The sequence below is a fragment of the Telopea speciosissima genome, chromosome 1 (assembly GCF_018873765.1).
Source record: "Telopea speciosissima isolate NSW1024214 ecotype Mountain lineage chromosome 1, Tspe_v1, whole genome shotgun sequence".
NCBI lineage: Eukaryota > Viridiplantae > Streptophyta > Magnoliopsida > Proteales > Proteaceae > Telopea > Telopea speciosissima.
Genome location: NC_057916.1, coordinates 12,864,959 through 12,879,887, shown reverse-complemented (window position 1 = coordinate 12,879,887; position 14,929 = coordinate 12,864,959). Strand labels below are relative to the sequence as shown.

The window sequence follows — 14,929 nt, the reverse complement described above, 5'->3', positions numbered from 1 at the left end:
AACCGGGCCGACCCCATCTCCGATAAGTCACCTGACAGAGCCAGACTCACGCAAGCTAGCCGGTGTCTGAGGCCGAGCTCATACAGGTCAACCATAAACTCCTGGCCGAGCTTACTGCCGAGACCAGCCTCTCGGGCCCACCTCCCAGGCCGAGGTGACGGCCAAGGCCGACCTACCATGCCGCCCTCCTAAGCTGACCTCCGAGGCCGAGCCCTCCTCCACTGAAGCTGCCATAGCGCCCCACCAGGGATCTCCGGGCCACATCGGCGCATCCCGAGAATCACGGGATAAGGATCGAGCCACGATCCCAGCGCAACACGGAATCACACTCTACATGGACTCTTACCTTAATAAGAGCCTGATCCCGAAAATAGCTCTCCACTCCGCTCTACGCGAGAGAACCTTCCGAAAGAAGGACTCCTACCATACTAGGACTCTCCCAACCGTCTCATTTCATCCTCACTCTGTAAATACCCAGGTATGGAGCACCATTTGTCATCAAGCTTTTTACTAGCTATTACGATGTTGCACTGGTGATCTAACTTGAGCATCGGAGAGTCCTAGGCCGGAGCCACACCGGTTCCCTTGTGCTCATCACTTGGTCTTTGCAGGCTCATCCGTGGGCGAACCAAGCATCGAAGATTTCCACACGCAACAGATATCAATACCTAGCCAATATTGTATCGGTGAAATGGTGCAGACAATGGGTAAAGTAGTAAAAAAAAAACCCATTTTTTAAGAAAAAATAGAGGTAAACAGTATCTTATCAATTTTGAAGGTGAACGTTGCCGACGTACCGCACACTAAAACCATGGTAGGGTATTAGATGGACTTTGACATCAATAATATTTTTACTATGTATTTTTCAATCGCTGAATCAGTCACCCAAAGAGTTCTCAAAGTCTAATTTTCAAGTAATTTCAAAAACTATCTATACCTCCACTTTGCAAATGGGATTAGACTGATAATAAAATTTTTAGATGAGTACAACGATGCTAGATCAGTTTCTCATATGAGAATCATTCTCGTATGCTGCAAGGCGCATAGATGCAATCCACTCATGCACATGAAATATGACTTCACAAGGAGGAGCGATATTACTGGACAATAGCACACCCATAAAAGAAAAGTCAGACTATGACACTCAAAAGTTTTGCCAAACGGCAAATATAAGGATCTTTATCCCCTCAATTTGTATGCTCCTCAATTTCCTTAATTCCATCTAATAGGTGAGGCAAAAATTACCATCCTATCCCCTGCCCGAACACACTGCCCGGTGGGATCCACCTCCCTCTATTAGAGGAATTGAGAAAATTGACGGACAGGCAAATTGAGGTGATAATATTCCCAAGTATAATGGTCTTGGTCAGTAACACATCCTCCCCCGCCCCTTGCCCGCCCAAAATTCTTTGCCAGTCATAGTCATATTTCCTTCGTCTTCAAGTCTTTTTCTCCTCCTCTCTTCAAAGCTCCTTTTCCTAAAGCATTAATAGATGAAGAATGGGTCTTGTGAGGTGCATGCACCTCTCATATAGTGCTATAGGTCCTTAATCATGTTTGCTGGTTTCTTCAACTCATTAAATTCTGAACTAATGAAGCTCCACTGTTTAAAGGAGAATTTTTTATTTTATTTTATTTTTTTTAAAGGGAGGGAGGTGGGGTTGGGGTAGAGGATATGTCATTAATGCTTAGTTGTTAGGGAGAAGTGAATATTAAATGAAGATCAATGGACCCTATAGATTTCATAAATTTAACAAGTTGTCATCATGGGTGGGACATTAATAAATGGGATAGTTATCCATATAACAATAGAAGGTGATATTTTTTAAAATTACAAGATAAATCTTAGTCATTCAATTTTATATATTTTTTTTATCAAAATTGTCTAATCTCACCTAGAGTTGTGAGAGTAGATGGTAATGTTTAGAGTATTGGTACACATGCATTGACATGCACCAGATGTATGCGAATACCAAATTGGGTATTTGATTGAAGGGAGAGAAAATCATAAGGCTAGACACAAGAGGCGAGAGGACAAGGGGTTCTTTTATAAAGGAGGAGGAGAGAGGATGACCAATGACACATGTTGGGCATCCTGACAGCGTGCCCAACCTTTTCCCTTGATTGAATTAGACTTTGAAGTTTGACGCAACTAATTTAGAGTCTAGATAGACCATGTCTGTAGATTAGGCGTTTTGTAACATTTGAAAAAATAATAGACATCTGTGACAATAAAAATTGACCTAATAAATTATGTGCCATGTTTCATTAAATGAAAAAATTCTAAGCCTATTACGTTAGGTACCTGAAGTAACTAACTTAAAGGGATTTTCATATTGACACCTCTTATAATTTGTAACCTTATTGTTTTGCCCTTTTAGAATAATATACATTTTCTTTTAGTGAGGGTAAAAATCTATCATTTCACATGTATGTCTGAAATGCGGGCAAGATAACAAGAACTCTTTAAAATGACATAGGGGGTAATTTACGCCCACACATAAGGGGGCAAAATGATTGTCGCACCCCCCTTGTTGGATGCCCTTGCACGCCCCCTAATTGACCCCGCACTAGTGTAGGGGCCATGGGATGTTGCCTAGTCACACTCCCTTATGCCCGCACACAAGGGGGCAAAATGGCCACTGTGTGTTCATGCCCCTCTTGTTGGCTGCCCTTAGGCAACCCGGCCCTCATTGGCCATCATACTGGTGTTGGGGCCATGGGACCAGGTAGCAAACCCTTCCCAATGACATAATAGTAAGTACACTTACAAATTGTTATGAAAACCCATTTTTACCCTCAACTGAAAGTTGTTTTTTTTTTTTTTGGGTGGTAATAGACTTAAAGAACTCTTGGGAATAAAACAAAGGGCAAACAAAAGAAAGTTACATATTCAACATATACCTATAGAGATGTCATTCAGAAAGCCCCTAACTTTAAAAAAAAAAAAAAAAAAAAACCATATATGAAAATAAATGCACCCAATTTATGATTTATTAAAGGAACCATAAGAGTACTTCTTGCATAAAATAACTATTCCCTTCACCAAAAATATATATTATTCCAAGAACAACATACAATGAAATTGTATGTGCCTCTTTTAAGACAAACACTAAATTTATTTATTTTTTTGGTAATGACATACACTAAATAAGAATGATAAAAATAAGACTAACATGGCCTTGTATTGTCCACCCAACAGCAAAATACCTAGTACACCAATGCATGTAGGGCAAGTAAACTTTTAGTAAAAGTGGTACATAGGTTCACATCTATTTATAGAATTCCATGACTGAGGAGGCAAAAAGACGACAGATGAGTGTAGCGCCACTAAATCCAACACCATTTGCCAAGGCCCTGTATTCCTTATCTGTCCTCTCCTTTCCTCCACTGTGTTGTGTCATCATAATCAAATCCATTCCAAATCCACCTTTTGCCAGTAAATTAGTCTCAGGCATCTCTGGAAGAATTGTTTCCACAACAACCACCTTCCCATTTTCTGGTAACGCTTCATAGCAGTTCTTCAATAAACTCAAGCAATGCGCATCACTCCAGTTATGAAGTATGGTCTACATTAGTAGTTTTCAGAAGCATATATACAACACATTAGTGGTTACTCAGAACTCTGTTAAGCATTGAAGGAATTGAACAAGTATTCAGGTGCGCTCACCTTCATAAAGATGATGTCCCCTTTTGGAACACTCAAAAACATATCCCCTGCAATATGCTCCACCCCTGAAAACCAAAGTTGGAAAGCTATCATTTATCGTTCCTATTAAAAAATTCAAATAGAAAGATAGGATGTATTGAGGATGGACCTTGGTGCAATGGTTAGGTTGCTCCATTAATTGTGACCAAGTGGTCACAGGTTTGAGTCTCTTGAAACAGCCTCTAAGTGAAACAGGGGTAAGGCTGCATACACTATGACCCTCTACTAATTAAATTTCACAACATCTAACTAAAAAGCTTGAGCTTCAGGGTGAAGAGGCCCTCCTAAAGTCATAATTAAACTTAACAGCCGCACACAACGCAACCAATGTGGGACTAAACCCCCATATTCCTGAATCCTGCCCATGGAATGCACTCACTAAATCAACTCCCCCCCACTTTGGGCCATGAGCCCTACATGGCCAGTTCATGGACATCCCACTCTAATACTATTTTAGGGCATCCAACTCTAAAGTCTAAACTTCAGGATGGAGAGACCCTCCTAAGGTCATAATTAAGCTTAACAGCCGCACACAACGCAACCGATGTAGGACTAAACCCCCATATTCCTACCCATGGAATGCACTCACTACATCAACTCCCCCCACTTTGGGCCATGAGCCCTACATGGCTAGTGCATGGACATCCCATTCTAATACTATTTTAGGGCAACGAACTCTAAAGTCTGAACTTCAGGATGGAGAGACCCTCCCAAGGTCTAAGCTCAACCGTCACAAAACACCCGACCAATGAGGGATTAAACCCCTCTATTCTTGACTATGGAACGTACTCACTACAACACAATTTCTGACCGATTCAGCCCTAAACAATCGGATGCACATCGGTATCAAATCGATGGTGACAAATACCAATACCCATAATGTGAACTAAAGCCTTGGCTTTTCAGGAACCGAGTTGTGGATGAAAAAAGAATTATGATTTGTAGGGAGAATACAATACCAGGATAGGACGGTGCATTAGCTATCACATGAGGCAAATCAAAGTTAATGCCCTTAATGGTAGGGTACTTGGAAGTGATCAAGTTAAGATTCTCCCCTAGTCCTCCGCCCACGTCAACCACCACATTCACATCCTCAAATCCCCTATAAATCTCAGCTATTCCCTTCATGAGTGTGAAGGAAGAGTTAAACATTGCTTTATTGAAAATTTGGTTGAACCTTGAATCCTTCCCAAGGTATTCATAGATTTGCATTTCATAAGCCTTGTTAAATGGAATTCCTCCTTCAAGAACTGCATCTTTCAAGTGGTACCTACAATATTCATGAGTCAAGATATATGAAAAAGACTAAATTGTAATGGATTGGTACTAAAAGTGGTAATTAACATGTAATTAAAAAACTTAAAATTTGTATTATTTATAATAAAACTAACCAGCTCTCCATGTAAACCTTGTCTTGCATCAAGAGAAGCAAAGGAGACAACGAAGATCCATCTTTGTTTGAAACAAAAAATTTGCAAACAGGAGCTAAACCGTAGAGCCTTTGAACTCGACCATCGTCACCAGTGACCAGAGAGGAAGTAAGTATAGAATAGCTGGTCAAGAGACGCAACATACGATCAAGCATAACAGGAGCTTCTGGGTTCTTTATAGGGAGCTGAGCTGCTATCTCTATAGGTGAAAGGTGTTTCCCTGGACCAGCTCTTGCCATGATCTCTAGCAGATTTAGCTCGATGGCAGCTTTCAGTACCATATGAACCAACGAGCCCGTGGCTAGTTGTAAGGCGAATAAGCAGTCTTCTTCATCTTCTTTGAATGTTTCAGAGTGGTTTTGTGTTGATGACATTTCTAGTTTTTGAACTGGGCATAATGGCTTGGACAACACAACTGATATATATAGAGAGAGAGAATACGGAATCGGTCATTGGTGATTTTGATCCGAATCAGCTCCAAATCGGTCCTGAGATCCAAAAATAGGGAATATTTAGGGCTTTTAGGTGTGAATTCGATCGTGTTGGTCAAGTGGAAATCAGGATCAATCACTGTCTATTGACTCTCCGATCTGATTCCTGATTCTTTAAACCCTGAACATGACCCAGCCTTGTAACCGCGCGGAGGAAGCTTCTCTTGTCATCATTCCAATAGCGTCGGTGACCCGAAGTCTTCTTTACATGGACTACACGACCCTACCCTTACCAACAAGTGAAGAGAATTTATAGACTTGAATGTGATGGATACTCATGAATTCAAACCCGACTGCGGTCCATTAATGGTGTAGTGGCCTTGTGATGTGCTCTTCAATGGGAGGTGGAGAGTGACAGTTCGTGATTATGGCGTCACCACCCTTGCTGCTGTGTACGTGGGCTTCGACTACCTCGATCACAAAAAGGGATTTTTATGTTGGACTTGGATCCTCCGCCAGGGAAGTTTGCCCTTGGGCGGGCTTCGGCTTCCTCAATAACAACACGAGGGGTTTTTTAGTTGGATCTTCTGTTGAAGACTTTAACAATGATATTTTCGGAGGAAATTTACACATACCACCCGTGAGGTTTGACGAAAAGATATTTTCACCTTCAATTTTGGAAAATTCTGTGTACCCCTTGAGGTTTGCAAACGGTAACAAATACGCCCATTCTGTCAATTCATGACTAACACTATTAAAAATTAGACTTAAACTGACGGAATTGCCTTTCTAAGAAGAACCCAAAAAAAAGAGAAGAAGTGAATGGACAAAATTACCCTTATAAAGGAAAAAAAATAATAATAAATAAAAAATCAATCTATAACTCATCTTCCCCAATGATGAGTTGCAGGTTTCAAAACCATAAGGGTGTTGAAGCCCTGCCATGCTCCCAAACAGAAAATTAACTAAAAGAAGAAGAACAACTACATTGAAGATGATAATAATGAAAAAGAAAAAAAATTAACATAAAAAAAGGGGATGGGCGAAGAAGAAAGTAACAGAAGAGAGAGAGAGGGCAGGGGTACCTCCGTCTGCAATAATCCCAATCCCAATCCCCGTTTGAAACTTCAAGATTGGAATTTGATTTGATAATCTAAGCAAACCAAACACTAATGCAGGTGTTGTGAAAAAAATTCTTGCACCATCAGAGCCTGAAACAGTGAAACCCTTTGCGGCTGTCAATCTGAACTGGTCTCACCTCAAGAAGTCGAACAGCTAGAACTATCGCAAAGTTTGAAGGAGAAGAGAGAGAGATGAAGGCGTCAGTGAAGATCCGCGACGAGGAGCATCACTAGAACCCATTCCTCCGAGCAAAGATCCTCTTCTGGTCCTTCTTTCAGGCTCTTCTACAACCCCAACACCACCACCACCAATCCTTTCTCTCTCACCCTCAAGTCTGGAATCGGCCTTTTCCGTTTTCCCAATAACTCCCCTCTCATCATGTCCGCCCATTTCAATCTCCTCGGAAACCCTAACCCTACTTTCTCCCTCCAAATCAAGCCTCAAGCCGGCAATTTTTCTCTCAAGAAAACAACTCTCTCTGCTTCTAGTTCTACACCTATCAACGCCAACGATAATTCTAAGGAGAATGGTGGAACTCATATCATTGGATTTGCTTGGAGAGACTTGAGTGAATTTCATAGCCGCCCAGATGGGCTTTTGTCTAGGGTTGCAGTGATGGCAAAGACGGTTTTGCCGGTGACCAAATGGGCTGTAGTTAGATTCCTGTGGGGTGTGAATTTTCCCTTTGATTTTGGTGGGAAGAAATGACCCTTTTTGACCTTTAATAAGGTTGGGTATTGAGAGGGTTGAGCAGGAGCAGGAAGTAAAGTCCAAGAGCAATGTTAGTAGTGATTTGGGTGATTTGGAGATGTTGAAGGGTATGTGTTTGTGGATGGGTAGAGAAGTTGAGGTTTTGCAGATGGAGAATAGAGAGATGAGGGACATCTTTGAAGAGATTAGGAGATCAGGGATCTCTTTGAGGAATTATCATGGGGAAAGTGATCATCTTGGGAAGAAGAATCATTTGGCGATGCCAGTTGACATGCTTATCTGTGGAATTCCCTCATCCAAAACCTCTTCGTTTAGAGTCTCTATCGTGTACATTTCAAAATCTCGATTCCTTGTTGGGTAGTTCTGTGCAAACCAGATCGGGCAGCCATTGTTGTTCCTGTCTGGTAAGCCAACATCGATGAATAGGCGACGAGGGTACTGTTCTAAAGAATCACCCATTAGGTCAGGGAGGTATTTGGTCCTCTTCAAGTACTTGTTGCTCTGTTTCACTGAAGAAACTCGTGGCGGTTCAAGCAGGACGTCTTCTAGGCCATTCAATGCTGCCCTCTTGGCTTCCGATGACAATGTGCAGAGGCGCTGGGATGGTTGCAACTCATTTTTCCCAATCGATTTTGGAAAAGATGAGTTGCAGGTTTTGTTGTTTTGGTTTTTTTTTTTTTGGTTCTTCTTAAAAGGGCAATTCCGGCAGTTCAAGTCTAATTTCTAACAATGTTAGTCATGAAATGACAGAATGGACGTATTTGTTACCGTTTGCAAACCTCAGGGGTACATAGAATTTTCTAAAACTGGGGGGGTGAAAATATCTTTTTGTCAAACCTTAGGGGTGGTATGTGTAAATTTTTCTATTTTTGTCACAAAATCTTTCAAAAAAGAGACGGATATATAATATTAATTAATGTCTTGAAACTCCCACCCTCTCACGTACACGATTTACACGATCATTTATGAAAACTTTTCTCTATTTTTAATGTTGGCATTGAGAAGACTTTGATTCTTTTTCATCCACTTTTTTTATAAAAATAAAAATGGGAGACTAATTGGTTAGACGAAAAGATCTCTTGTGCTTCTAGAATCTACTGTGAGTGAAGATAAAAAAAAAAAATGAAGGAAGGAGGGGTAGAGAAGAGAAGGTTCTCTTACGGTTATTGTATGTGAATTGTAGCGTGACGGTGTGTTCTCTGTCAACATTTGTAACATCGGTTTTGAAGTGAGAGTACTATATTCTTGAGAATCTATTTTTGTTTTTGAGGGGGGTTTTCTCTTGGATTGGACTTCTTTACTGCACGAGCTGCCCCAACTGTCACATTGCGTAGACATTGGACCACATGCAATGACCGCCTTACCCCTATCAGAACGCCTTGCCTGAGTGAGGGTAATGCGATCATTACACGTGGCCCTGTGTCTACGCAACACGGCATAGTTGGGGTAGCGCACAATAGACGATCTGAATCCTTTTCTCTTGATGCTTATTAAACTCAGCCACAGCTATTAGCTAGAAAGAAGATCTTGAAGTCCCATTATTAATTACAATGGTAGATTTTACTTGGACCAAGTCCATTGACTTCCCTTCACCGAAAAAATCCATTGACATCCTTTTCACTTTTAGAAGGTTTTCTGCATTACATTACTATGTTCTTTGTAGTAGGTTTAATTTGTTTCAGTGTATTATTATTTTACAAAAAATTAATTATCATTATGTATATATAGATTAATTTGCATACAAGTGAAAAATATATATATTTTTTTCAATACTTTTAACTTTTAAGCTCGTGAGACCCTAGAATTCTAGATGTCTTCATTAATGGCTTTTGGATTTTTTTTGACTTTTTCTACTAAGATGTTCTTTTGTAGTAGGTTTAATTTGTTTCAGTGTATTATTATTTTACAAAAAATTAATTATCATTATGTATATATAGATTAATTTGCATACAAGTGAAAAATATATATATTTTTTTCAATACTTTTAACTTTTATGCTCGTAAGACCCTAGAATTCTGGATGTCTTCATTAATGGCTTTTGGATTTTTTTTGACTTTTTCTACTTAGATGTGTCAATCCTAAGGCCTTCCTTCGAGGCAGGCTCATTCCAACCATCCAGATGGCATCCACTATGTGTGGGTCCCATCATGTGGATACCATCTGGATGGTTGGAACCCATTCTTGTATGAGAATGTGAACCCAACTCCCTTCTATAGTATAGGGGGCTGAAAGGACCAAAGGGAATCTTTTGTTTGAGTGAATGTTGAGAGGAACATCGGTTTTTTTTCTTTTGTTTTTTGGGTCTCGATCAGGAGGACCATCAGTTTTCACTAAAATTAAATTCATAGGTGGATTTCAAAATGGAGAACTGTAATAAGGGTTCATGCATTAATCATGCGACTATGTAAATATATATGATTTTATCGTTTAATTTTCTAAATAAATATGGCATATAAAACATAGATGACATAATGGATGCAATTCTGGAGGACTCCACAAGTCCATATCTACCTTTTACCATTGTAACGAATCATTCAAATTCAACTTTAAAAGTTCCAGTTCAAACTTTGAACTCACCGTTGATATAGTCAAACACTAAAATCCCTCCTACAACATAGGAAGAGATATGTAAAGGGCTCTTATCCTTTGTAACAAAATACTTGGCTGTAACATTGGAAATACAATTATAAATATACATTTCCCTATCAAAGAACGATAAGGGAAGAGTTTCACTCACATCTAATCTCTTATACGGTATCATCGATGCCACTGACTCACGTCAACAGCAAGCCATGGGTGATTCAAACAACTCTTTCACCACCGCTGCAACAGCCAACACAGAGACCTCCTTCGTCTCCCCAACCAATATTGTCTCGTTGCTTCCTGCCAAACTTGACAGAAACAATTACCTACTTTGGAAATCTCAATTTTTACCTCTTCTCCATGCTCACGATCTCTACGGATATTTCGACGGCAGTACACCTGCCCCACCACAGTCCCTATCTCCTTCACCAACCTTTACATCCACTGATCCACTTCTTCCTAACCCTGCTTATTTAGCATGGCGCAAGCAGGATCAAATAATCCTCAGTTGGATTATCTCATCCATGACTGAGAGCACCTTGGCTCAAATAGTTGGTCTCACATCATCCCATGCGGCATGGAGCACCCTTGAAAGAACCTGTGCCTCTCAATCTTAGGCAAGAATCATGCAACTGAAATATCAGCTCTTGCAATTGAAGAAAGGTACATCAACTATGGTGGAATACCTGCAACGCATAAAAAACTTGGTTAATAACCTCACTGCTGCTGCTCATCCAATCTCTGAATCGGATGTGATCCTTGGTATACTTCAAGGACTCGGCCCTGAGTACAAGTCTTTTGCCACCTCAATCACTAGTTGGCTAGAACCACTACCACTAGATGATTTCACTGGACTTCTTCTAAGTCAGGAAATCTTAAAGGAATAGAGGTCCTCTCCTCCTGACTTACCAACAGCTAAAGCCAATGTTGCAGCCCGAAATATGAACAATTCATATTCAAACAATGGTCGTGGTCGTGGAAACTATAATCAATATAGCCACGGTCGTGCTGGTCGTAGTTCAACCAACAACATGGGTCGAGCAAGGGGATTTCCAAATCAGCAGCCCCAAAATCAACAAGTTCATGCAAACCTTGGCTGTCAAATTTGCCATAGGAATAATCATACTGCTGCAACATGTTATAATCGGTTCAACCCGAGTTATCAAACTCCGACTCAACCCCCAGCTTCCACTCAATCTGAGGCATTACTTGCTACTCCATCAGCTTCTTTTGACTCAGCATGGTACCCGGATTCGGGTGCCACACACCATATCACATCAGACATGGCCAATCTGAATATCAACTCTCCTTACACAGGATCGGACCAAGTCCGAGTTGGAAACGAATACTGGCACTTCTCTCATTATATCTCGTTTCCGTCAATTTACTCTTACTGAAGTATTGCATGTGCCTAAAATCACCAAAAATTTATTATCTGTCAATAAATTTACAAAGGATAATAATGTTATTTTGGAATTTTATCCTACATGTTGCTATGTGAAGGATCCACGCACAGGGATCACTCTGCTCAAAGGATTGATTAAAGATGGACTTTATCAACTTCCACATCCATCCTCCACCTCACCATCATCATCACTATTGCCCACCATTCACATTGGCGAACGAGTAACTAAGTCGATTTGGCATGATCGACTAGGTCATCCGTCATCAAGGTATATGAATCACTTGCTCCATCAAGCATCCTTACCGCTGCAAGCATCGTCTACTACCTTTGTTTGTGTTTCCTGCCAGATGGGCAAGGCACACAAACTTCCATTTGGCATAAATAAACCAGTAGCTTCTGCACCATTTGAATTAGTGCATTCCGACATTTGGGGACCTGCACCTATCACATCAGTTCAAGGATTTAAATATTATATTTTATTTATAGATGACTTCAGTAGATTTACTTGGATTTTCCCTCTTGTATCTCGATCTGAAGCTTTATCTATGTTTATGCAATTTAATGCTCATGTTCAGAACATTTTTAAATGTGAGTTGAAATTCTTTCAGCCAGATGGAGCAAAGGAATATCAATCTATTGATAAATATTTCAAAACACATGGCATAGTTCACCAGTACTCTTGTTCTCACACATCTGAGCAGAATAGAAGAGCAAAGCACAAGCATCACCATATAGTAGAGATGGGCTTAACTCTCATGGCGCACTCTTTAGTCCCTATGTCATTCTGGGCCTCAGCATTTAACAAAGCTGTCTACTTGATAAACAGACTCCCCACTCCAGTATTGGACAATCGGTCTCCATATCAAGTGCTATTTAAGAAAGACCCCGATTATATGTTGCTAAGAACTTTTGGCAGTGTTTGTTATCCATGGTTGCGCCCATATAACAGGCAGAAACCGCAATTTAGATCCACCAAGTGTGTTTTTATTGGCTATAGTGATTGCCATAAAGGGTACAAATGCTTCGATCCATCTCTGGGCCAGACTTACATTTCACAACACGTCACCTTTGATGAAGCATGTTTTCCCTATGCCAACACCACCAAGCCCACTCCAAATTCCTTACCTAACCCTTCATCACAACCTCTTATTGTCACCAATGACAATATAGTTTCAGCAGCCTCACCAACAAGTGCTCCTCCACAAACCAATGTTGTCCCACCTATTACTCAAAATCCACCACCGAATATAGCAATTCAACCACATGAAACCATACCCATACCCACTGCCGAGCCTACAGCCACTCAAGAATCTCCACCTGCACCTCTTGAACCACCACCTATTCCCCTAGTTGCTCCTACACAACATTCCATGGTAACTCGCCTAAGATCGGGGGTAACCAAACCAATTTCAAAACTTAACCTACTAGCCACCCGCTACCCTATCTCATCTGCTTACCTCACCCAAACCCAGCCCAATGACGTGGAGCCCACGTCATACACTTTGGCTAGTAAGGATCCACTGTGGAGAATGGCAATGGGAGAAGAATTTAATGCCCTCTTGAAAAATGGAACATGGCAGCTTGTACCCAGGCAGTCTTCAATGAACTTGGTTGGAAACAAATGGGTCTACAGAATCAAGAGAAATTCAAATGGCACAATCTCACGCTATAAAGCACGTCTCGTGGCCAAGGGGTTTCATCAGCGTGAAGGGATTGATTATTTTGACACATTCAGTCCGGTTGTGAAGCCCACCACAATCAGGATGGTTCTATCACTTGCAATGTCACGTGATTGGGTCCTAAGGCAACTAGATATTCAAAATGCCTTTCTGAATGGTGCACTCCAAGAGGATGTCTATATGTCACAACCCCAAGGGTTTGTTGACCCAACTTACCCAAACCATGTATGCCATCTAAAGCATGCCCTATATGGCCTTAAGCAGGCTCCACGAGCTTGGAACAACAGACTTTGAATGTTTCTCATTTCAATTGGGTTCCACTCCTCATCATCAGATTCGGCTCTGTTTGTTCACACATCAAGGGCCAATGTCATATACTTACTCGTCTATGTTGATGATATAATTGTCACGGGAACGAGCTCTCATCATGTGCAAGCCCTAGTACAAAAGCTTGGCATAGAATTTGCCATTAAGGACTTGGGAGATCTAAATTTTTTCCTGGGTATAGAGGCCAATCAAAGCTCTACAGGGTTGCATTTGTCACAAGCAAAGTACACCCTAGACCTTCTAAGGAAGGCCAACATGACTGAAGCCAAGCCCATGGCCACCCCGAGTTCTACGATGTCACTAAGTCCAAGCACAGGATCAACATTCAAAGATCCCACATTGTACAGGAGCATTGTTGGAGCCCTGCAATATTTGACACTCACACGACTAGACATTGCATACTCTGTGAATAGAGTTTGCCAATTCATGCACAATCCCACAGATGATCACTGGGCTGCAGTGAAAAGAATCTTATGCTACCTAAAGGACACCATTGACTTGGGAATTCAAATTCGGCCTTCATAGTCTACCCAACTCCATGCCTATACGGATGCAGATTGGGCTGGCTACCCGTATGATCGATGGTCCACGAGTGGATATTGCATCTATCTTGGTGACAACCTGGTCTCATGGAGCTCCAAAAAGCAGCATACGGTAGCAAGATCATCAACAGAATCTGAGAACAAGGGAGTCGCTAATGCATCAGCGGAGTTAATTTGGCTATGCCAATTACTACTTGATCTTGGTCTGCAAACACCATCACCAATGCTTTATTGTGATAACATCGGGGCAACGTACGTAGCAGCAAATCCGTTGTTCCATGCACGCACGAAACACATCGAGATAGCGTCCAATTGTCTATGTGTTCGGTTTGTGCTAAGCCAAGATCAAGTGGATAACATACTCACCAAAGGGTTACCAGGACTAAGGTTCAAAGTATTGCGAGACAAGCTCACTGTTTGCAAGCGGCCATTTCGCTTGAGGGGGAGTGTAACGGATCATTCAAATTCAAATTTAAAAGTTCAAGTTCAAACTTTGAACTCACTGTTGATAGAGTCAAGCACTAAACTCCCTCCTACAAGATAGGAAGAGATATGTAAAGGGCTCTTAGCCTTTGTAACAAAATACTTGGCTGTAACGTTGGAAATACAATTATAAATATACATCCCCTTATCAAAGAACGATAAGGGAAGAGTTTCACTCACATCTAATCTCTTATAACCATAAATAAAAGCAGATTGGATATATCTTTACCCTTGAAATGAAACAGGACACCATAATACCATATACTGGTCAGGTGTCAAATTTGGGCTTTTAATTCAATTATATGACTCATTTTGCATAATATTTAATGATCCAAAATTTTACAAAAGATTTGCTTCTTTTTTTTCCTTTTTTTTTTTCTATGCCTGGTGTGCAAGCTGCGCTATACACATGGGGAGTGGGCGAAATGATCGCACCCCCCCCCCCTTGAATGGTGGAATTAACACCCCCATGTGTTTATGAGCAACATGCGTTGTGGCATAGAGAAC

The 14,929-nt window shown here is 41.0% G+C and overlaps 1 protein-coding gene across 1 annotated transcript; it reads right to left on the bottom strand.

Moving 5' to 3' along the window:
- Nucleotides 1–3,260: 3,260 nt before the first annotated feature.
- On the bottom strand, nucleotides 3,261–5,513 carry LOC122663693 (caffeic acid 3-O-methyltransferase-like). The gene is made up of 4 exons (XM_043859324.1): nucleotides 5,101–5,513; nucleotides 4,669–4,979; nucleotides 3,671–3,735; nucleotides 3,261–3,569 (listed from the first exon to the last, which is right to left on the bottom strand). The coding sequence occupies exons 1-4, from the start codon at nucleotides 5,511–5,513 to the stop codon at nucleotides 3,273–3,275; spliced, it is 1,086 nt and encodes a 361-aa protein (XP_043715259.1). The 3' UTR covers nucleotides 3,261–3,272.
- Nucleotides 5,514–14,929: the final 9,416 nt, after the last annotated feature.

Coding starts and splice junctions, on each gene's coding strand:
- LOC122663693 (XM_043859324.1), bottom strand. CDS start 5,513: ATGTCATCAACACAAAACCACTCTGAAACATTCAAAGAAGATGAAGAA. Junction 4,980..5,100: donor AAGGTTTACATGGAGAGCTG/GTTAGTTTTATT, acceptor TGAATATTGTAG/GTACCACTTGAAAGATGCAG. Junction 3,570..3,670: donor GGGACATCATCTTTATGAAG/GTGAGCGCACCT, acceptor CTACTAATGTAG/ACCATACTTCATAACTGGAG.